At 42.9% G+C, this 25329-nt stretch overlaps 1 protein-coding gene across 2 annotated transcripts in view; it reads right to left on the minus strand.

The window, feature by feature from the left end:
* Nucleotides 1-3371: 3371 nt before the first annotated feature.
* NR3C2 (nuclear receptor subfamily 3 group C member 2) overlaps nt 3372-25329 on the minus strand; it is a 384333-nt gene continuing 362375 nt past the window's right edge. The window contains exon 9 of one of the 2 annotated variants that reach the window (XM_028491751.2): nt 3372-4292. In XM_028491751.2, coding sequence (XP_028347552.1) covers nt 4137-4292 — 156 coding nt within the window. In that variant the 3' untranslated portion in view covers nt 3372-4136. The remainder of the gene's footprint in view (nt 4293-25329) is intronic. The other variant, XM_024126638.3, reaches the window with a different exon arrangement.

Below are 25329 nucleotides of genomic sequence, written 5' to 3' on the forward strand. Positions count from 1 at the left end.
GAACCACCCCCGCTAGCTAACTCATGAGAATAATAAATGATGGCTGATTTAAACCACTCGGTGATGGGGTGGTTTGCAGCTAAGTACCTGCTACTCTGCCCCATCTTTCACTTTGCTTTGGATCCAGGCTTGGTCTACGCTGAACGTTAAGATCATATCTTAATCTTCTTTAGCCAATGTTTGGGAAGCCACTGGTTTATTTCCAAGAAAACTGCTGCACCAGCAATTGCATGACTTGGAATTAAAGTGCCAGAGATACATGTAATCAAGTCATTTTAGTCTGGATACATTTGCAGTTTATCAAAAAGTATGTTGGAGCTGACTTTAACATAAAGGAACATTGTTTTCTTTTTGCTTGAGGGACATTGGTCATACAGAAGCAAACAAACCCCTAATTATATATGCATCATTATGCATAATTTTTACTGCTTTGGCATACAGTGGCTGGCTGGCTGGCTCAGTGGCAGAGACTTAGTACTTAGCTAATGATTCCTAAATGTGCAGCTGGATCCTTTGGGCCCGAGAGCACTTTTAGTCTTAGAAATGCAGTCACACTTGACCCAAGAACGAGCCCGCTCTATTCAGAAAGGGCACCTGCTTTAGCCAAGGATGCACAACCCTGGGGCCTCCACCCTGCCCCCCACCGCTGGCCACAGCAGATTCACAGCCCACGAAGGCTTTTGTTTAAAGTTAGGGGCTCTCTGCGACAAACTGTGCTCCCTAATAGGTCAGATTGCATAAATTTTAAGATATAAAATTACCTTCATTTTCAATTAAGGCTTTACAAATTTGTGCACAGAAGTTTTTTAAATAGTTTTTGTCCCTGTGCTGTGTTTCACGGCTATGTTGTGTTCCAGAAATATATCAGTTGCGTTAAAGCAAAGTTATGGTTAACTCTCAAATAGTCTTCTAGTTCGACCAATCACCAGTTAAATGACACACTAACAATGTACCTGAATTTCTCTTTGGGAAATACATGTTTTCTAGTTTTAAGATGAACTCATAATTGCTTACTGCTCTTTTGTGGTTCGTATGAATGAGTGACGTCAAGGGGAGCAGCCTGTACGGAACGTGAGAAGCGTCACAGCTGGTGGGAATGGAGTCTCTTGATAGTCCAAGAGGACCTGGGGTGAGAGCAAGGCTCCACTGTGTGGAGGAAGACCTGGCAATGAGACGGGGCATCTGGTCTACTCAGGTGAGTCTCGAAGTCTGTAAAATGAACAAGCTTCCGTGTGGTTGCGAAGATACATGAGGCAATGTACCTATAGCATTTAGTGGCTACGTCAGTAGTAGTTATTGTTACAAAATTGTTATGGGGTATTTCAGTGAACCAAATATCAGCAGTAAGGAACAGGACATCTAACCCGTCCCAAAAGAGGATAATTAATATGTGGATTACACAGGGCTTTCTAACATGGGGGATAAAATGGTGAGTCCATCTTGGATGTAGGCAGAAGGGCATATAATCCAGGTTTAAAAGGGCACAAAATCCACGTGTTCCTACAGATGTTCAAATGAACCGTTTGCAAAACAACAAGTGATTAAAGTAAAGGATTTATTGTAATCTGCTTACAGTCCTTTGCAAAGACAGACATATGTTTTTGCATAAAGATATAAATTGCTTCATTTTAAACTAATTTAGTGTCTTTTTTAATTATATGAAGACGTTTTGGTGAATTATGAATTGTACCAAACCAAGATTTTTAAGAGCAATATGGTACAAAAATAAGAGCAGACAATTTGGACTGGGACAGGCATTCAACAGTGGATTTAGAATATGGCTTTGCTGTTTAATCAAGCAAAGTTACCTGGAGACACACAAAGAGCCAGTAACTTCGTTAATACAAAAAGCTGATGCAGACCGTCTCCATCCCAAACCTGGTTACGTCAAGATTCCGATTTCATAAAACGTCAGTCTGAGCTAAAAGCTGCTCTTGTGAAGCCATTTCTTTTCTAGAAACTCCCAGTCTGCATGCTGTGTATTTATCACCTTCCAAGTGTGGCTTTCATATCGCTGTGCATGTAAGTTGACTGTATTTAAAGATCTGCGTAAAAATTAAATTCTTGAAACTGCAAATTATGTAAGAGAAACTCCTCCCTCTGAGTGCAGCTTTCACAGGTTTCCCCTTGCATAAGGCAGGTGTCTTCTGAAAGACATGGTAATGTTGCCTGCATGGTGAACCCTGGAGAAAAGTGTTGACCCCAATGCTGCCATCTCCCGGCCTTGGGCTTCTCCAGCTACAGCTTTTAGGTTTTGGAAAAGAATACGATTTCACTGAGTACCTGATGATTATCATCACTTTTAAAAGATTAATTTTGGCCTCTATTCAAAGTATTTAGTGCAATCATATTGTTAAGTTTCCCCAAAGATATATATGTTTGTGATTTGGGGCAAGAGAAAAAGCCATAAATTGCATCAGTGCCAAACAGATTAGTGAATTAAAAATTTTAGTGCCACTGTCTTGCTTCTATGATCTGTAGTTTGTTTTTTTTTCCAAAACAGTTTACGTATAAAATTCATTTTTAAAACCTACCTTTTAAAAATCTAAAAACCCTCTAATCATCGTGCAGTCTCCTCGCCATTCTGACTGAACCGTGCCGTGCCCACACACACCTTCCCAATGCCTCCTGCCATGACCTCCGTGTTCCCATGACCAGTGCCAGGAGTGCAACAACCCCTTCTGAGACCAGAAGTGAACATTTCACCTTTTGCAGACGTAGCGCGTGCATGGAATTCTTTCCCCCCCAAAGGAGAAAATTTAGATTTTCTAAAATGGGATGAGGATACGCTCTCTGAGCCATCGCATTTCCAGTCTCTCTCTCTCCCCTAAAGCTGATTCTGCTTCTTGAGGAAAATGGAAAAGAGGCAGCTTTCCTAGAGCTGCTGCACTCCCCGGACATCCTCTCGGGGTGGGGGGGGGTGTCATCGAATGTCGCCTTCAAGGAGCTGCAGACACCACAGCGCGCCGTCCCCGGTGGAAGGAGGATGGAGCCGAAGCCGGAAAACGTGCTCAAGTCCCACGAACACCCCAAGCGGGAGACCAAGGACGAAACGAAAGTACAGAAGAAGTAGAAAGGCTTAAAGACAACCGAAGAGGTTTAAGTGTGGTTATTTACAACAGAGACTGTAAAATGGTAAATTAGATATGAAGCTAAAAAAGGCACAGCTTTCCCTTTCTTAAATACACTGTAAACGGTTCATGATGCATGCAGAACGTTTCACTTTACAAAAAAAAAATTTTTTTTTTTACCTTGTTGGTTTAGACAAAGATAGTACTTAAATAGTCTCCAGCAAAATAGAATTCTTTCAAAAATACTTTCCCATTCATCCTATTAACCATTAAAGTTTTTTTTTTTTTGTATGTGTCTCATTTACAAAAGTTCCTTATACCTTATTTTAGGTCCTTCACAATTTATACATACAGTAATGTACAGCACAGCAAAAGACTGCAAAAATTATTGGTAAAGCCAACACAATAGATACTAGAAATTGAAACCAAGGCATTTGTTTGAACATCTTATCCGTTCTAATTAAATAATAAATGGAGGCTAGAGGGTGTGGATACCAGTGATGCAGAAAGACGTGGGCGAAGCGGTGCCCCCAGGGGGTCGCTAGTCCACTCCACGTGCCCCGTTATTACACAACAGGAATCTGTATATATTTTTTTGTGTTTTTGTTTTTTTTAAATAACGAAAGAATATTAATGCCCCATATTGACTATACGCTTTATGTGCAAACCAAGGGTGAGCTTGAAAAAGTTCGTTAGTCCTTGAACCCTTTTAAAACAAGCGAACGATCCCAGAAACTACATGGCATAGTTAAAACTTCCATCTGTTAAAATATCAAAATCAGAGAGTTATTGACTAGATATGGCTTTTCATCCAGAGGAACAGGAACGTGTTTCTAAGTGCTGGGGGTTGGAGAGGGAAGAACCTTTCAGACTGTGCAGGTCTCGCCAAATCCACGTCACCCTGCCCTCCTGCCTCCCAACCCTTGACATGATTTTCAACTTGAGCAACTGCTGAACAAGGAATCAACCATCACGTGTCAAAAATATGATTTTCTTGGGTCCTTCGTGGGTGTGTAGTAACACGGAGAAACTTAAGGCAAAGTTCTTCTGGTGAGATGTCTCCCGTCACTTCCTGTGAAAGTAAAGGGTCTTAGCGTTCCCGGATTCCACCTTCGGCAGCTGGTCGCTGATGATCTCCACCAGCATCGCTGGGAACTCCACTTTCAGGGCCTGGGACTCCCGGAAGGTATAGAAGCAAAATTCCAGCAAGTCGCTCACCAGCTGCAACAGACAGACAGAGGGGCTGTGACATCAAGGCCTGATTCCCACCTTGTCTCCGGGCCCCTCTGAGTCCTAACTCTGGCGTAAGCTCAGAGCAACATTCACAAATCCCACCGTGTCTACGAAGCTGCTTTATTAACATGACTTAAGTCATCCGTCTTGGGGGAGGAGGAAGGATGCTCAACGTCCGCTGCATGTAGTAGCTCTTTCGTGCAAAACAGATTCAAACAGGAGCTGTGTCATTGTTGAGTCTTAAATATATCAGCAGCAACGGGGCCAGTAACGGAGTTCATAGCGGCAGGGTCACTGACTTGCTCTCATCCAATTCTCATTTACAAATGTGTGAATTGGGTGGGGCAAACACCCGCGTGTAGTAGCTTTGGGTCCTGGCGCTGGGCCTTGCCCAGCTTGTAAGGCCAGGTGCTGCGCCCCCCTCGAGGCCTGTCTGGGCCCTGCCGATGGAGCTGTGGCCGCAGGGGGAGCCAGACTTCCACCGGCAGCCCCCTGGCCTCATCTTGCCAGTGTCCTCCTTCCTTCAGGCTCCCAGTCCTGAGCTGGGGAGCTTTATTAAGATATAACTGACATACAACTTTGTGTGAGTTTAAGGTGTAAAGGGGTAGTAGATTTGATACACTTATAATATTGCAAAATGATGAACACCTCTATCAAGGTACGTTAACTACCATTTCTCTTTTGTGATGAAAGTTTTAAGATCCACTCACGTAGTAGCTTTTGCGTGTATAGTACAGCGCTATTACTGTAGTCACCATGCTGTACACTAGATCACCAGAACTTACTCCTCTTAATAACTAGAAGTTTATACTCTTGGGCCAACACCTCCTCATTTCCCCCACCTTCTGGTAACCACCATTCTACTTTCTGTCTCTATTAGTTTGCTTTTTTAGATGCCACATATAAGTGAGATCATATAGCATGAGTTTTCTCTGTCTGACTTATTTCACTTAGCATAATGCTCTCTAGGTCCATCCATGTTGTTGCAAATGGTGGGGTTTTCTTCATTCTCATGTCTGAGTCATATGCCGTTATGTGTGTGTTTGTGTGTATATGGATAAAGATGATACATAATATCGTCTTTATCCATTCATCCATTCTCAGCCACCTGGAGAACATGAAAACATCAAGGAAAACGTCTATGTCTTTCCGCCTGTCCAGCCATTTTCCCTACTCTGTGACCCAAGGACCTTTCCTATCCTCCTGGACCGGAACTCCTCCCAATTCTGTAAGGTTAAAAAAAAAACCAAACCAACCCACAAATGCAGTATCGCATTACTGGGTGCTAGTCTCTTTACTAGGAATATACTTTCAAATCAGAAAGTATACATTCTAATTTTTCTTTAGTTAATTCTGTATCCTATCATGGGAAAAATGACTTTTGGTCATTTCCCACTGTATTAAAGCAGACAACATGAACATTACATGTCATAACTGTCATCTTAATAAAGTGTTTTTCACTTTATTAAGTGAAGATCTGTAACTTTCCCTCAGGATTAAAAAAAAACCCAAAACAATTAGCAGGCTTAAATTGAGCCGCATAGTAAGTAACTGTGTGGTAAAGGCCTTTGATACAAACCGGGACTCTCCAGAAAAACTCACTGGGAGATATACCTGGTGCTTCTGTTTGTGCCTGAATATGCCCTCAGTCTGTAGACTGCTATCTCCCTAGGTAGGTCCAAGGACTGACTTTTCTGTACCCACAGGAAGTTGGGGCCAAATAAGCTGGGAAACGGCACCAGGCACCATCTGCTGTGGGCTTGTTCAGACACACTTGTGCCTGCTTAGTGAATGATACACCTCAGTTTCCCCATCTCTAAAATGGGGGCCATGAGAGTATCGGCTGCAGAGGGGTGCAGCAGAGGTTGAATCAGTGAACTGGCATGCAGTTAAGTGCTGAACAGATGCCAATTCTCAATCATGCGCTCTCTCTTTCCAAACTCCTTCAACCATCACTCTTCTCTGCAAACTGGGACACAGCTTGCAAGACCTGCTCTGGGTCATCTTTGTGTAACCTGGTCCTCAGGCCTGCCTTCTATAAAAATGTGGGGTGGGGGAACTTTGTGTTTGGCCTTTCCTGGAAAGAGAGTCTTGAAACAGACTTGGGGTGGCAAGTTTCTTAATTGTTTCCGGTGGTGGGCCGGTGGCTGCGAGAGCTAAAAGCCACACTGGGTCCTGCTCTCCAGATGTGGTACCACAAACGAGTCTCACCGTGGACCGCGGGTCACGCCCTTCAGTGGCACCGGCCGAGGGACCTAGTTTAAGTTCGTCCTGATCTCTGCCCCTGCTGCTGCCCCCGAGGTCCCTCTGGGTGGCCCCCTTCAGGGCTGTGAAGGAGGATGTTTTTCCCTCTTAAAATTTTAACCCGAGGGTTGACATCCAAGTTTCTAGGCCACATTAGCCCCCCATAGGACAGCTCTGCTTGGCAGCCACAGCCTGCACATCTCCGGGGCTGGGACTGGCTCGATCCAGAGACGGAGGCACCTGGTGCTCAGAGCGTCTGAGGTGCGGGCAGGGGTGAGGAGGAAGGTCATGGTGCCAAGGTGGCCTTGGCATACGACCCGAGGGGGGTGGAGCTGGGCCGTGTGGCACTCAGGGAGCAAGTGTGGGGTCGCTCAGGGGGTTCAGGGCAGCGGGAAGCGTGTGAGGCGGAGCCTGTTGGCTGACATTCCCTGACACATTACCTGCAGGGCCAGGGCCACTTAAGGGTTTATGCTTGTAAACAGGTGACAGCACTGCCTGCAGATTCCCATATACAGCGAGAGGTAAGGAGCAGAGGAAATCAGTCCGTGAACCTGAGGCAGTGTGCGGGGGAGCACCTCTGTGAGCCTGTAAATGGGGACAGGTCCCCTGCCCCAGCTTTAACCACCCACACGAGTATTGCCTAGGAGATGCTGGGGAACTGGACCAGATGGAGAGAGACCAGGGCCAGGGGCTCGGCTGTTTTTCCTGGCAGCTTGGCTGGGGGTTAGGTGTCCCAGACGCTACTCACAGACCCTGCATATTAACTGGGGGGCTGGCATTTCCCGCCCATCTCTGGTCCACGTTCCATGGACTGGGAAAGCAGCTCATTTCCAGTCATGAGCTATACCCAGGGCTTCTGTTCATAATAGCTGTCAGCTGCTGAGGGATGGGGGGGTGGCTCTCCTGGGGCACATGGGGTCAGCCTGGAAGGCCAGGGCTGGGCCTCTGACCCTGCGAACACCTGGAGAGGGGACCCCCCCCCCATTACCACTAACTGGCCAAGATGCCTGGAGGCCCCAGCAGCTAGCAGAAGGCACTGGCTGCCTCACAAGCCTGCCTGCCCTGTCTGCCCTGGGAGGGCTGCAAACCTCTGAAGATCCCAACCCAGCAGGGCCTGAGCCAACGGCTGCAGTTGCTGGGGTCAGGGATCATCTGAGAATCGAAGCCAGGAACCCCCGGTCACTGGGCGAGGAGGACAAGGGCCACTCTGGGCCAGGCTGCAAGACCTGCCTGCTGACCCACAGTGCGCTGCCAGTGTGCCGGGCCCTAGGGGTCCCTGGCCCTTGGCGAATGTCTGAGTTGGCCTGTTGCTGAGGTTGGTACGAGGGCACCACCCCTCCTGGAAAAAACAAGGCACGGGTAGGGCGAGGCTGCAGGTGGTCAGAGCATGAGGTGGTGGGGACTAGGTCCTGAGAGCCGGGGAGTCACATGCTGTTGGGTCGGCAGAGATGTTGACCCATCAGAACAGATACCGGTTCCTGAGCCACACTGCTGTGTCACAGCGAAGTGTCTAACGGTCACGTTACACACGTGTGTCAGCCTGATGCAAGGCAGGCGGCACCTCTGCCGGAGCCCGGAGGAGCCCGGAGGAGCCCGGAAACGTGGGGACAGCCAGGTATGATGCATGTGCCCTCACCAGGCGCCATCCTGTCCTCTGCCCCAGGTACAGAGGGTTGGTTGGGGGCAGGCAGGCCCCACGGTCACAGCCTGGAAGGTTGGTTAATTCTAGGCTAGAAGGAGAGTCAAGAACCCTAATTATAATCAGTAATAAGAGTCCATATTATTAGGAATCAAAGAAAGTCCTGCGTTGACTTTTCATTCTGTACAAGATGCATCTGTTGGGATCCTAGAAGTCTAGCTGGACGCTCAGCATGATTTATCCAGAGCCCGATGTCAGGGCCACAGCTGTTAGGGTGGCAGAGGAGCCTGACAAGGTCACAGGGTGACTGGTGGCACTTCGCTTGTTCGACACTGAAGCTATCAGGCTCGGTCGGTGCCTGTTCCCCACTCTCTCCACTGAGTCATCGCCTGTGGCAGGCCAGTAGCTGGGCCCTGCTCCCACCGTGAGCTGCAGTCTCTTGGAGGGAGGGGCACGCAGGGAGGGTTCGGCACTGCTGTTCCAAGATTACACAATCAGTGAGCAGTGACGGAGCAACTGAATGATAACAGCCTCTCCTCTGGGTAGGGTCCCACGGGTTTTCAACAGCAAGCCCATGTCATAAGTTAGCTGCTGACTCCAGAACTTTCACCTCACGAGGATGGAGCTTTGGCTTGAATTGAGCATTGGGAGGTTTGAAGCTTTATTTGCAAAGATCAGAATTTTAGCCAGATATATTGATAGCATTAGGGGCAAAAGATACACAGCTTCAACTCTAAATACTGTAACAGTAATAGAAACGGCTAGCAACTGTTTACCCCAGGTGTTCTAGCAGTAGCCTTCTGAATGCTGGAAAATGATGCACAGTGATGATATTCGAGTCTGGGCTTCATTCAAAACCCACAACCTCCACCCAGTGCGGGCTAGTGTGGAAGATGCTGGCGTGTGCACAGGATGGGGCCCCGTGGCCATGCAGGACTGCTTCTCTCTGGCTGGTGGCGTCTCAGCAAAATGTGCTGGTAACAACACCCCCTCAACTTAGTAGCATTTGTTTCTACACCCAGAAGAAAATGTACCTTTAACAACAAGGTTAGACTATTTGCTCGTGGATTCCCTTTGAAAACCCAGGCCCTGCAGTGAGGCTACTCCGCTGAGTGCTCCTGGCAGGCTCTACTAGAGGCTGAGTTTAGGAAGAGTCCTGAAGGCCTCCTAGAGGCAACTGGGAGAGGAAGTATCAGCAAGAGACCATAAAAGAGTACTGTCAGCATCATGACAGCATGATGCTGACAATCCCCCCTTTTCAACAAAGACTTAGTCATCTATCCATGAACAAAAGCACCTTTGTGGAGCTCTGGGATCCGGCCCCATGTGCAAAGGGACCTGGGGAGGAGTCTTGCCCATCTGTGCATCTGGTAATAGGCAGACAGACTTTGGCATGGGCTCTGAAACCAGTGGAGCAGTGAACCTGTCCCAACCCCTCTTGCCATGGTCAGGAAAATACCTGGAGACTGCTGACCTGGGCAGATACCCACTGACAAGGGAGAAATTGCAGAAAATCAGCCTTCCCAAGGGGCGACTCCTGCACACCCCTGGAGCAATACAACTAAATGAGTTTGGAAGTATTGGAGAGGAAAGAACTTTACCAGCACTGTCCCAACCCCTGGTGACACTGCATGGGGCCAAATTATCAGGTGGCAGCAAGCTCTCCCACAGGAGAAAAGGAGAGTGGTGAGTGAGTGCTTGGCTACCCTCGTGTTGCAGGATACAGCTGGAGAAACCAGTGGCAGCCAGAGTACTGAGGTGGGACTTCCATGACTGGGAGGAGGAGGGAGGAGATTGGGAAAGAGACAGATAAGAATATCCAAGGGCATTAAAGGGACATACCCATTAAGGTCTACCCTGAGCCTCTGGGAATACTACACCTGGGGATCTCCCTAGAGGGTCCACAGGTACCCCCCAATCCCTGAGTGCTACACTCATACCTCCCCCGACTCTGCAGCTGGCATCTTGTGCACACTCCTGAGTGTGGTGGCAAGAGTGAGCTGCAGTAGACAGGAAGTGTGCTCAGAAAACAGGCCAGGATCTGTGGGCTAATGAGAAACCACAAACTTGAGCTACAGTGGTGCCACTTTCTGGAAAACAAAAAGAGGTATCTAGTAGCCAGCCTGGGGAGTTGTAAGAACCAGAAAAGACATAAAAGCTGAAGAATTCTGCCACAATGAGAAGCAAAACAGAGTGGAACAGATGTATCCACACAAAGGCAGAAAAACCCCAGATAGTAAGAGCACCAATGAACAGACCATCCCGTCTGAAGGCAACTAGCAATAATTGAAGACAGTATCTGCCGCTTCAAGTGCAAAAGAAAAGCAACGCAAAACTACAAGGAATATGAAAAATCAAGAAAACATGTCATCGCCAAAAGATAATTCTCTAATAACTGAGCTCAAAGGCATGGACTTTTGCAATCTAGCTAAATTCAAGAATTGCTGTTTTGCACAAACTCAGTGAGCTACAAGAAAACTCGAAGACAATTCAACAAAATCATGAAAAAAATACAGGCTCAAAATTGTAATTTACCAAAGAAACACAAATCATAAAAAAGAACCAAGCAGAAATTCTGGAGCTGAGGAGCTCATGGAACGAAGTGAAGAATGCTATAGAGAGCATCTGCAGTAAAGCAGAGCAAAAGGAAGAAAGAATTAGTGAGTCAGAAGATTTCAAAATACCCACATTAAAGGAGAACAAAGAAAAAAGAATGAAAAAGAGTGAAGAAAGCCTATGTGATCTAAGGGATTCCATCAAAAAACCTAACATTAGAAAAATCAGGATTCCAGAAGGAGAAGAGAGGGATATGGGGCAGAAAATTTATTTAAAGAAATAGCCAAGAACTTCCCAAACCTGGGGAGAACAATGGACATCCAAGTTCACAAGGTTAATAGTTCACTCTGTTTTGTCAATGCAAAGAGGCTTACTCTAAAACACATTATAATGAAACTGTCATACATCAAAAATAAATCTAAAAATAGCCAGGGGAAAAAAGATTGTAACCTACAAAGGAACTTCCGTTAGGCTATCAGAAGATTTCCCAACAGAAACCCTACAGGCCAGGAGAGAGTAGAATCACATATTCAAAGTGTTGAAAGAAAAAAATTGCCAGCCAAAAACTATCTGGCAAAATTATCTTTCAAATACATAGGAGAAAAAGACTTTCCAAAACAGACAAAAGCTGAGGGTGTTCATTACCACTAGACCCCCCCCCCTTGAAAGAAATGCTGAAAGGAGTACTTCAAGCTGAAATGAATATATGCTAATCAGTGACATGAAAAGATGTGAGTATGCAAGACACTGGTAAGGGTAAATATACAGTCAGACTTGGAAAATCCTAATTCTGTAATAGGATGGTATGTTAACCACTTAACTATACTATAAAGGTCAAAGTAAAAGAGTATCAAAAATAATTATAGTGACTATAATTTGTTAAATACACAATATAAAAAAATTAGATAATGACGTCAGAAATATAAAAGGGGGTAGCCTGTGTAGACAACTGAAGTTAGGTTGCTATGAACTTAAAATGGACTGTTTTATCTATGCAATGTCTTATGTAAGCCTCGTGATAACCACAAACCAAAAAACCTAGAGTAGATGCACAAGAGATAAAGAAAAGGGAAACAGGCATACCAAAATGGAAAATGCCAATTTACAAAGGTAAGCAGAAACAGAGGAAAAAGAAACAATGAAAATACAAAGCAACCAGAAAACAATGAACTGGATGGCATTACTAAGTCCCTACATACCAATAACAACTCTAAATGTACATGTACTGAATTCACTGGCAAAAGACACAGAGTGGCTGGATGGGTAAAATATCAAGACCCAACTATATGCTACCTACAAGAGATTCACTTCAGCTTTAAGGACACACATAGGCTCAGAGTGAAAGAATGGAAAAAGATGTTCCATGCAAGTAGAATCGAAAAGAAAGTGGGAGTAACTATATTTATTCCAGACAAAATAGACTTTAAGCCAAAAATGGTAACAAGCATCAAAGAAAGTCAATATATAATGATAAAGGGGGTATATTCATCAAGAAAACATAAGAGTGTGTGTGTGTGTCACACACACACACATGCAACATCAGAGCACCTAAATATATTCAGCAAATACATATCTGGTGGGGGAAATATATGACAATCCAATAATAGTAAAGGACTTAAGCACCCTACTTTCAGCAATGAACAGATTGTCCAGACAGAATAAGGAGACATGGGACTTGAACCATATACTAGACATTAAGAGAACATTCCATCCAACAGCAGCAGAATATACATTCATCTCTGGTGCACATGGAACATTCTCCAGGATTGACCATGTGGGAGAACACAAGATAAGTCTCAGCAAATTTAAGAAGAATGAAATTATACCAAGTATCTTTTCTGGCCACAATAGTATGAAGCTAGAGTTCAACAAGAGGAAAGCTGGAAAATCTACAAATATGTAGAAATTAAACAACACACTCCTGGATAACAAACTGGTCAAAGAAGAAATTTTAAAAATATCTCAAAACAAATAAAAACGGAAACACAACATACCAAAATCCATGGGATGCTGTAAAAGCAGTTCTGAGAGGGAGTTTATGGTGATAAATGCATACATTAAGAAGATAGAGAGCTCTCAAATAAATAACCTACATTTACACTTCAAGAAACCAGGAGAAAAAAGGGACAAACTATATCCAAAGTTAGCAGAAGGAAGGAAATGACAATGATCAGAATGGAAATAGATGAAATAGAGACCAGGAAAACAATAGGAAAAAAAAAATGAAACTAAGAAAGAGTTGGGTTTTTTTAAAAGATAAATGAAACTGACAAACCTTTAGGTAGACTAAGAAAAAAAGAGAGAAGACTCAAGTAAAATCAGAAATGAAAGAGGAGACATTACAACTGATACTACAGAAATACAAAGGATCATAAGAGACTACTAAGAACAATAATATGCTAACGAGTCTGGTAACCTGGAAGAGATGGATAAACTCCTAGAAGCACACAACCTGCTCAGACTGAATCAGGAAGAAACAGAAAATCTGAACTCACCAATAACTGGTAAGGAGACTGAATCAGTAATCAAAAATCTCCAAATATAGAAAACCCTGGACCAGCTGGCTTCACTGGCAAATTCTACCAAACATTTAGAGAAGAATTAATGTCAATCTTCCTCAAACTTGTCCTAAAAACTGAAGAAGGAGGAATACTTCCAAACTCATTTTACCAGGCCAGCATTACTCTGACACCAAAGCCAAAGAAAACTATAAGCCAATATCCCTGATGAATATAGATGCAAAAATTCTCAACAAAAGATTAGCAAATGAAATTCAACATTACAGTAAAAGGATTATACACCATGACCAAGTGGGATTTACCCCTGGGGTGCAAGGATGGTTCAACATAAATAAATAAATACACTACATTAACAGAATTAAAAATAAAAATTATATAATCATCTCAATAAATGTAGAAAAAGCATCTGACAAAATACAACATCCTTGCATGATAAAAACCCTCAACAAATTGGGTATTGAGGGAACATACCTCAATGAAATAAAGGCCATATACGACAAATTCAGGGCTAACATTATACTCAATGGAGAAAGACTGACAGCTTTTCTTCATTTAATATCAGGAACAAGAGAAGGGTGCCCACTCTCACACCTCTTAATCAATATAGTACTGGAAATCCTAGTTAGAACAATTAGTAAAGAAAAAGAAATAAAAGGCATCCAAGTCAGGAAAGAATAAGTAAAATTACCTCTGTTTGCAGATATGATCTTATATACAGAAAATCCTAAATACAAAGCCCCCAAAATGTTGGAACTAATTAACAAATTCAATAAAGTTGCAGAGGTCAAAATTAACATACATAAGTCAGTTGCATTTCTATATATTAACAGTGAAACATATGAAAAAGAAAACTATCCCATTCACAATAGCTTCAAAACAATAAAATACTTAGGAATAAATTTAACCAAAGAAGTGAAAGATCTTTACGATGAAAACTACAAGACCATGATGAAAGAAGCTGAAGAAGACACAAACAAATGGAAAGACATCCCATGGTCATGAATCAAAGGACAATATTGTTAAAATGTCCATACTACTCAAAACCATGTACCGATTCAACACAATCCCTATCAAAATTCCAATGGCATTTTTCATAGAAGTAGAAAAAACAATCCTAAAACTTGTATGGAACCACAAAAGACTTCAAATAGCCAAAGCAATCTTGAGAAAGAAGAAGAGTCAGAGACATCACTCTTCCTGATTTCAAACTTTTCTACAAAACCATAGTAATTAAAACAGTAAGATACTGGCAAATAAATACATACGTAGACTTACAGACCAGAAGGAGAGCCCAGAAATAAACCTCTGCATTTTTGATCAACTAACAAACATTTGACAAGGGAGCCAAGAATGCTCAATGGGGAAGGCATAGTCTCTTCAACAAATGGTGTTGGGAAAACTGGATAACCACATGCAGAAGACTAAAACTGGACCCCTATCTTACACCACTCACAAAAATGAACTCAAAATGGATTAAAGACTTAAACGTAAGACCTGATACCATAAAAATCATAGAAGAAAACATAAGAAAGAAGTTCCTTGACACGGGTCTTGGCAATGATTTTTTTAGACATGACACCAAAGTTCAACAAGTATGACTACATCAAGCTAAAACGCTTTTGCAGAGCAAAAGAATCAAAAAAAAAAAAAAATGAAAAGGCAAACGACAGAATAGGAGACAGTATCTTCATATATTAGATAAGGGATTAATATCCAAAATATATTAAAAACTCATATAACTCAATAATAAACAATTTGATTAAACAATGGGCAGAGGGGCTGAATAGACATTTTCCCAAAGAAGACATCCAAATGGCCAACGGGTACATGAAAGGATGCTCCAGATCATTAACCAGGGCAATGTAAATCAAAAGCACAATGAAATATCAACTCACTGATATCAGATGATGACACCTGTTAGAATGGCTATCGCCAAGAAGACAAGAGATATGTGCTAGTGAGGATGTGAAGAAAAGGGGACCCTTGTGCACTGTTGTTGGTGGGAATGCAAAGTGGTTTGGCCACTATGAAAAACAGTATGGAGGTTCCTCAAAACATTAGAACTAACCTATGATCCAGCAACTCCACTCCTGGGTATATAGCTGAAGGAAAGGAAAACAGGATATCAAAGAGATATGTGCACTCTCATATTTACTGCAGCATTATTCACAACAGCCAAGATATGGAAACAACCTAAGTGTCAACGGATGAATGGATGAAGGTGTGATACACACACACACACACACACACACACACACACACACACTGAGATATTTTTCAGCCATGAGAAAGGACTAAATTCTGCTATTTGCAACAACACTAATGGACTGTGAGGGCATTATGCTAAGTGAGATAAGTCAGACAGAGAGAGACAAATATTCTATGATCTCATTTATATGTAGAATCTATAAAAGCCAAACTCTTAAAAACAGAGTAGAAGAATGGTTACCAGGGGAATGGGGGACTTAGGGAGATGTTGTTTGAAGGTACAAACTTGCAACCAGTAGATAAATAAGTCCTAGAGATCTAATGCACACCACAGTGACAACAATACTGTTTTATAAAGTTGCTAACAGACTAGGTCTTAATTGTTCCTACCACAAAAAAGGAATGATAATTACGTGACATGATAGGTGTTAGCTAATGCTATGGTGGTAATCATTTTGCAATATATAAATGTATCAAAACAATATATTGGACATCTTAAACTTACACAATGTTATGTCAGTTATATCTCAATAAAAAAAGGTACCTGAATCCAACAACACATAAAAAAAGATCATACACCACAACCAAGTGGGATTCATCCCAGGTTCACAAGGATGGTTCAACAGATGCAAATCAATCAATGTGATATCATATCAACAAAAGACTAAAACCACATGATCATCTCAATAGATGCAGAAAATGCATTTGACAAAATTCAACATCCATTCATGATAAAAACTCTTACCAAAGTGGGTATAGAGGGAACACATCTCAAGATAATAAAAGCTATTTATGACAAACCCACAGCCAATGTAATACTCAATGGTGAAAAGCTGAAAGCCTTCATGCTAAAATCTGGAACAAGTCAAGGATGCCCACTCTCACCGCTTCGATTCAACGTAGTACTGGAAGTCCTAGCCATAGCAATCTCACCCCCTAAAATAAAATACTTAGGAATAAACCTGACCAAGGAGGTGAAAGACTTATACTCTGAGAACTATAAAAACACTGATAAAAAAAACTGAAGATGATTCAAAGAGATGGAAAGATATCCCATGCTCTTGGATTGGAAGAATTAATATTGTTAAAATGGCCATACTACCCAAAGCAATCCACAGATTTAATGTGATCCCTATCAAATTAATTACCCATGACATTTTTCACAGAACTAGAACAAATAATCCTAAAATTCATATGGAACCATAAGAGACCCTGAATTGCCAAAGCAATCCTGAAGAAAAAGAAGAAAGCAGGAGGCATAACCCTCCCAGACTTCAGACAATACTAAAGAGCTTCAGTAATTAAAACAGCATGGTATTGGCACAAAAACAGACTTAGGGAGATCAATGGGATCAATGGAACAGAACAGAGAGCCCAGAAATAAACCCACACACCTATGGTCAATTAATTTTTGACAAAGGAGGCAAGAATATACAATGGGAAAAGGTCTCTTCAGCAAGTGGTGCTGGGAAAGTTGGACAGCCGCATGTAAACTGATGAAGTTAGAACACATGCTCTCACCATACACAAAAATAAACTCAAAATGGCTTAAAGACAAACATAAGACAGGACACCATAAATCTCCTAGAAGAGATCATAGGCAAAACATTCTCTGACATAAATCATACCAATGTTTTCTTGGGTCAGTCTCCCAAGGCATAGAAATAAAAACAAAAATAAACAAATGGGACCTAATCAAACTTACAAGCTTTTGCACAGCAAACGAAACCATAAACAAAATGAAAAGACAGCCTACAGGCTGATGCAGCCAACAAGGGTTTTATTTCCAAAATATGCCAACAGCTCGTACAACTCAACAACAGAAAAACAAACAGCCCAATTGAAAAATGGGCAGAAGAACTAAACAGACCTTTCTCCAAAGAAGAAATATAGAGAGCCAATAGGCACATGATAAGATGCTCAACATCACTAATTATTAGAGAAATGCAAATCAGAGCTACAAGGAGGTACCACCTTAAATGTGTCAGAATGGCCATCATTAAAAAGTCTGCAAATAACAAACGCTGGTGACAGTGTGGAGAAAAGAGAACCCTCCTACACTGTTGGTGGGAATGTAAGCTGGTGCAGCCACCGTGGAAAACAGTATGGAGGTTCCTCAGAAAACTAAAAATAGAATTACCATATGATCCAGCAATCCCACTCCTGGGCATATATCCAGACGAAACTATAATTCAAAAAGATACATGCACCTCTATGTTCATAGCAGCACTATTCACAATAGCCAAGCCATGGAAACAATCTAAATGTCCATCGACAGATGAACGGATAAAGAAGATGTGATGTATACATACACAATGGAATACTACTCAGCCATAAAAAAGAATGGGATAATGCCATTTGCAGCAACGTGGAAGCAACTAGAGATTATCACACTAAGTGAAGTAGGTCAGAAAGAGGAAGACAAATACCATATGATATCACTTATATGTGGAATCTAAAACATGACACAAATGAACCTATCTCTGAAACAGAATCATGGACATAAAGAACAGACTGGTGGTTATCAAAGGGGAGGGGGTTGGGGGAGGGGTAGAATGGGAGGTTGGGGTTAGCAGATGTAAGCTTTTATATATAGAATGGATAAACAACAAGGTCCTACTGTATAGCACAGGGAATTATATTCAATATCCTGTGATAGGACTTCCCTGGTGGTGCAGTGGTTAAGAATCCACCTGCCAATGCAGGGGACACAGGTTCGAGCCCTGGTCCGGGAAGATCTCACATGCAGTGAGAAGCACGTGCACCGCAACGAAGAGCAGCCCCAGCTTGCCGTAACTAGAGAAAGCCTGCGCGCAGCAACGAAGACCCAACGCAGACAAAAATAAATAAATAATTTAATTAAAAAACTATCCTATGATAAACCATAATGGAAAAGAATATTAGAAGAATGTAGATATAACTGAATCACTCTGCTGTATAGCAGTAATTAACACAACATTGTAAATCAACTATACTTCAATAAAAAAAAAAAAGGTGCCATCAGAAAAATACCTAAAAAGACTGGATTTTAAACACTCACCAAAAGGGTTTTTTTTTTGGCCAAAAGCTTGGCTGTGAGTACGCTCAATGTATCAGCTAAATTCTTGGCCTACAGGAGGCATTTGGGGAACTTAGCAGGGTGTTACGGGGCTCTGAACTACCACCGGCAGCAGCAAAGCTGCCATCTGGAAGGGGTAACTTTTGTTGATTCCTTATTTTAAAAAAACTGCTGTCCTCTGCCAAGGGCCAGCCCGCATGGAGGTGGGAATCTGGATTCAAGTGTGTCCCTGAAGCAGGAGACAAGCCTTGATGGGGCTGCTTGCTCATGTGAGCTCTGCCTGCAAATTCTAGGCAAGCGGGCTCCCTGCAAGGGTGACTCCAGGCCAAAATGGGCACCTCTGGCTCTGCTTCCAGAGGCCCAGCTGCCTGACGACGGCAGGGATGTCCCCTGTGGCCTCAAAGAGCTGGTCCCTGAGTCTAGGCTGGTACGGGCTGGAGCAGCTGGGCCACACCAGGTGCCCAGGAATGGGCTGGCGGCCGGGATGGGAAGCAGGCTGCTCAGCATCTCATGAAAAGCCAAGGGCATTTCTGAACACTCACCCCTGCTCTCCATCCATCAGCATCTGACTGTTATCTGAGGTTACATTTTAATTCGTTCTTCATCACCATTTTTATAATAAATTCAACACCAGTCACTGATCTCTGGTCAGTGATGAATATTCAGTCTTCAAAATACGTTGTTTGGATGCTGTGCTAAGCAAGATGGGTTCAATTTCCTTCTGATTATTTTTTTTGGTACTTAAATTTATTTAATTTCCACTCTGTTTAAGTTTCCTTGTATTACAAGCCTCGTTCTAGATTGCGGCTCCGCCTTCTTGTGAATAAGGTCTGTTGTACATGTGAAAAACACAAAGAAAAATGACACAATGCAAAAGCAGAAAGTAGAGCTTAAAGATAAAGGGATAATTAGAACATTGCTGAACAAAGGAAATCTAATGAAAGGGTTATGTGTGAAATGCATTGGCACGTTACTGTATATAGAAGTATGAACTTTTGCTACTTTTGTTTCCAGTATTTTCTAGATCCTTCTTGCAAATGTACGCTACATGGAACAACGTAAAAACCTAAACCAATTCATATTTATAAGTTACCAACTTTACTGTCTGGTTACATCAAGATCAAGCAGTTAAATCCTTATTTCAGCCTCTGAAAGAAAAGGAACACTGAGTAACAAGGGGCAGACACCACTGGCTAAGGACCAAAGGCCTCTTCTGATCCAAGCAGGGACACTAGAGACCAAGGTGGCTGAATTTATTCCTTTGATCCTACGATGCCACTGAATGAATCAGGGGTTGGCAAAGTCTGGCCTCCAGGGCAAATCTGACCTAATAATGGTGTTTGTAAGTCTTTTCATTTTGTTTTTTACACTTTTAAGTGGTTGCAAAAAAATCTAAAGAATATTTTGTGACAGATGAAAATTATATGAAAAAGTTTTACTGGAACCCAGCCATGCTCGTTCATTTAGATATTATCTGTGGCTGCTTTCAGGCTACAGTGACAGAGCTGAGTAGCTGTGGCAAAGACCATGGGACCCACAAGGGCTACAGCATTTACTACCTGGTCCTTTATGGAAACAGTCTGCTGGCCCTGGATTGGAAGGCACGCCAGGGATTCAGTAACTGCCTTGGGAGAACAGGTTTTGGTTGTTTGCTAAAATAAAATAAAACAAGTGTAAGATGTTTCCTGATTTTAGAAATATTAAATGTGGGCAAAAAAAGTGTATGAATCAAGTGATATGGTGGTGGCCAGATCTGGTGTTCCAAATAGTATACCGATTCTTCAAGGCTTTAAGAAATGCTTTAGAAGGCTTCCCTGGGGGTGCAGTGGTTAAGAATCCACCTGCCAATGCAGGGGACACGGGTTCGAGCCCTGGTCCGGGGAGATCCCACATGCCGCGGAGCGGTTAGGCCCGTGAGACACAACTACTGACCCTGCGCTCTAAAGCCTGCGAGCCACAACTACTGAGGCCGCATGCCACAACTACTGAAGCCCACATGCCTAGAGCCTGTGCTCCGCAACAAGAGAAGCCACTGCAATGAGAAGCCCGCGCACCACAACGAAGACCCAAGCAGCCAAAAATAAATAAATAAAATTTTTTAAAAAAAGGCTTTAGAAAGAATCCTTGTCCATAAAGGGGTTGAACTAGGGAACCGAAAACATTGCCCAGCTTAAAGGATTCAGAATTTGTCACTTAAATGGAGAGCTCCCACCACTCGTGTCTTCCATTTTTGGCCTTTGAACCTACAGTCACTGCGGGTCACACACATTTACAGTTGATTCCCATTGTTCGCGGTACTTATGTTCTATAGAGTCATTGCCAAGAGTGAGTTAGCGAATACAGAACCTTTGCTCCTAGGGATATAGAGGGTTAGGTTCCCACGAGCTACTGGTCACAACATTTTCATCAAACAAGCGATACATAACCTTGTTTTACGTGTGTTTCTGTTTAAAGACACCTTATTCCCACGTGCGTTGCTGATTCCTTCACACTGAACTCACGGCCAACAGCATTATTATAACTCATGCCCGAAGGAAACTTATTTTCTCCGTAAGTCACATCACAGCCTCCTTGCGCTGAAAAGCACAAGACAGCGTGTGAGCAGTACCTCTGGGGACGATTTTAAACGGCAAAATCACCAACAAAAACGCAAAAAAAAAAAAAAAAAAAAAAAAAAGTGACACTAAATAGTCCACCAAAAGGACACTTATTTACTGTACTGTGAAACCATATACAATTTCTAGTCCCATTAACCATGACCGTGATAAATAAAATCGATCCACTGGCATCTTCCCAGCCTTTTCAATCTCAGTCATTTAAAATGATTTTCGTTTTAAGGTTCCTTTACAGCGCACTGGTGTCTCTTGTTCTCTTCAGTCTTCACGCCCTGCTCCAATGAAGCTTTCTGCCTTTCCTACCCCTGCTTCTTCCATAGACACATGTGCACAGTGCACCACGGGCTACAAACTGCTCTTCACACTCAGCATCTCCTCTGATCAACATGATCTTAAAAAGATTATATTATGCCCGGGATAGGCTGCATTGTTTGTGGGACTCAGTGCCAAATGAAAACTTGGGGCCCCTTGTTCAAAGTTTGCTAAGAATTTCAAGATGGTGACAGCAGACCATTAAGCCAAGAGGGGGGGCCCTTTTATGTGCAGGGCCCCCGAAGTGCCAGCTAAGCTACCAGGAGCCATAGGGCTGACCAGGTGCAGGGCTGGCTCTGCACTCCCATCCTCCACAGGGGCTTCTCTCCCCTCTGCTCCTGCCTTCTGGGCCTGCCTCGCTCATGAACCAGGGAAAATGCACTTAATCACTCTCGGCCTTAATTCTTTTCTCTATAAAAAGGGTAAAAAGAAATGAGTGTAAGTACTACTATTATTCCCTTTTTATAGAGAAAGGAATTAAGATGAGGTGATGAAGTGTAAATAGTAGTATTTACTCATCCTTCCCTCATGGAGATATTAGAAGGCTTTAATGCTAGGACTTAGGAAGAAAGGCACTAGGTAAATCCCAGGCATTATATAGTTATTTTAATTGTAAGAAGAGGGATTTAGGCTGCCTAAGAGGGGGGGATTTATAGACACAGGTGTTAGACAATGAGATAGTTTTCCAAAATCTTCCCTAGACAGATTTCAGATTGGGAAGATTCCCTGTACGTCAGACGTGATTTTCTATGAGCATGGCTTCCTGGACCCTCAGTGGATCCTTCTATCTGATGCTTTTTTTCCAGAAAGCTCAACCTATGGCATCATAAGTTTCACGGGGTCAGGTGGAAATGGAATGCACAATTCCCTTAACCTCCCTGAAGAAGGCAAGGTCCAAGTTTCTCCCCAGCATCCTTACAGGACTTTCTTTTCTTACAGATTTTCAAAACTAGCTGTGAACAATGGCACATGTTCTGTGGGTATACTTATGAAACTTATGAAATGAATAACGAAGCCAAAGGAGTGGTTATCATAAGAAAAAAAGGCTTCTTCCCCTCTCTTTAAATAAATTGGGATCAGACATAATCTTTAATTTTGCCAGTTAAGGATTAAAAGGAACAAACTACTGTCTGTTATCATTGTAAGTTCATAAGAGAAAGATTTTTGACACCAAGACAAACAAAACCCGTGGAATGGGAGAAAATATTTGCAAATCATATATTGGATAAGGGGTTAAAATCCAGAATATATAAAGAATGCCTACAACTCAACGAAAAAAACACCAATTTTTAAAAATGGGCAAAGAAACTGGACAATTCTCCAAAGAAGACATACGAATGGCCAATAGGCACACTGAGAGATGTTCAGTATCACTAATCATTAGGGAAATGCAAACCAATACCACAATGAGAGACTACTTTAAAACCTGTTAGGATGGCCACTATCAAAAAAAACCCCCAGCAAATAACAAGTGTTGGTGAGACTGTAACCCTTGTGCCCTGTTAGTGGGAAGGTAAAAATAACTGGAAAACAGTTTGGTGGTTCCTCAAAGAATTTAACATAGAATTATCATGTGGCCCAGGAATTCTATTTCTAGGAATATACCCCCCAAATTGAAAGTAGGGTCTCAAAGAGATATCTGCATGCCCATGTCCACAGCAACATTATTCACAATAGCCAAGAAGTAAAGCAAGCCAAGTGTCTGCTGGCAGATGAATGCGTAAACAAAATGTAGTCTGTACATATAGTGGATTATGATTTACCTTGAAATGGAAGGAAATTCTGACACATGCTACAACACGGATGGCAATGGAGGATATCATACTAAGTGAAATAGGTCAGTCTCAAAAGACAAATACTGTATGAGTCCACATAGATGAGGTACCTAGAGCAGTCAGATTCAGAGACAGGAAGCAGAATGGTGGCTGTTCTGGTGCGGGGAGGGGGAAGCAGGAGTTACCAGGGATAGAGTTTCAGTTCTGCAACATGAAGAGGTCTGGAAATTGGGTGCGTAACAGTGTGAGTGTACTTAACACTACTGAACTGTACAGTTAGAAATGGTTAAAGTAGGAAATTTTGTGTGTGTATTTTACCACAATTAAAAAAGATAAAAAGGAATGACAAGCCCCTGTTTTGAAGTTTGTTTCCTCATTCCTCTAAAGTCAAATACAACTGCCTCTTAGAATGCGGCCGGGTGATTGATCAGCAGTTGGTAAGCATTGTCTTAAAGAGTCTAAACATTAGCCACTGAAAATATCTAAACGTTTTAAATCAACCTTTGCCAAGGAGGTAAGGAAATAACCCAGGTTTTGCATTAAGTCAGCTGCAGAAAACCATGAGCAAACACAAAAGACCAAAGGAGATAACGTTCTGCGGCTGCAAGTGGAAATTAACTGTTCTTGTAATTACGGTGTGATGTGAAGGTGATGGGTGAGAAAGGACTCAGGACCAACATTACTGATAAAATCATGACCTGATGCACAAGACCAGCTCTGAAGCATCATGGCTGCCTTTGATGATGAAATCTCATATCTGTATCTATAGCTCCTCAATGCTAAACACTCACATCCATCCATCCATTCACCTACCCATCTATCTACCTACCTACCTATGTGTCTGTCTGCCTGCCTATCTATCTTATCTATCTATCTATCTATCATTTATCTATAAATAGTACATATACATGTATTAATATATAGTACGTTATATATGTATATAATATATAATAAAGCTTTCACTAATTCAAAACTACTCATACACGGGTCTAGGTCCATAACAAAGTTTGTTTGGGGGTTATTTATAAAGATAGAGTTTGCTAATCTACTGTGATTTCTTCACTGTATCTAAACACATAAACACAAAACTTTGCAAGTTCGCTCAACCACATTCAAAATGCTCCTTTTACATACCTGCCATCACATCACAGAAAGACTTATAGTTCTATTTTATTAAAGGAGTTTTACTAAAGGGCTTTACCAGACAACACCTTGACCTTTTTAAAGCTTCCTGCGGCCCCTGTTGGCTTTGAGGCTTCCGACAGAGTTACTGGAAACCTAGGTGAATCAATCAGCTATTCCTCACAAAAACCTCCTCCTCGTTGCTATGGCGACTGAAGTTTTCAGACTGTCTGCGAACTGACCTGTCTGCAGCCTCTGCCCCAACGTTTGCACAGGGGGGACACACGCTTTCCTGGCTTGTCCCCCGTGTCCCTCTTTTTGCCTTCTTATCTCACCTCAGCGGCAGCTCCTGCCCAGACTCTCTGCAGGCGCCTTCCTGGTTTTGGTCCCTTGGTGGTTCTCTTCCTCTGGGCTTGCTTCTGTCCACTGTACGGCCACACTGATGTCCAGGCAGTTCTGTCGACCCCTGGGCTTCAGTGACCACCACGCGCTGTACCTCCTCAGGTAGTATCAGCATTTTGCTTCCTCCTCCTCATCTCCATGGAGCCCGGAGCTCGCCTGACATTTCCCCTGGGACTCCTCAGGGCACCTCAAGTCAGTACATCCCAAACACGCTTACCTTCTCCACTCACAAAGCTCCTCCCCTGCATCCCCTCGCCCAGTGCTGGGGCCACTCCATCCACCAACCTACGTCCGAATCCTGGGCGTCACCTTAGATCCGCTCCCTCCTCTCTCTCAACCTCTCCGTCCTATCCACCACCAAGAACCATCCATTCCACCACCTGAATATGTCCCAGGTGCCCCTGCCCCTGCTGTAACTTAGCCCCCAGCCCCCATCTCTTACCTGGACCACTGCACCAGCATCCTAACTGGCCCTCTGCTCTTCTTCTAATAGACTCTCTAGATCAGTACTGTCAATACGACCGTCTGCCCTGCCCAGGATGACGGCAACCGGCCACGTGTGGCTGCTTGAGCAC

This window comes from Physeter macrocephalus, chromosome 7 (genome assembly GCF_002837175.3).
Source record: "Physeter macrocephalus isolate SW-GA chromosome 7, ASM283717v5, whole genome shotgun sequence".
NCBI classification, from domain to species: domain Eukaryota; kingdom Metazoa; phylum Chordata; class Mammalia; order Artiodactyla; family Physeteridae; genus Physeter; species Physeter macrocephalus.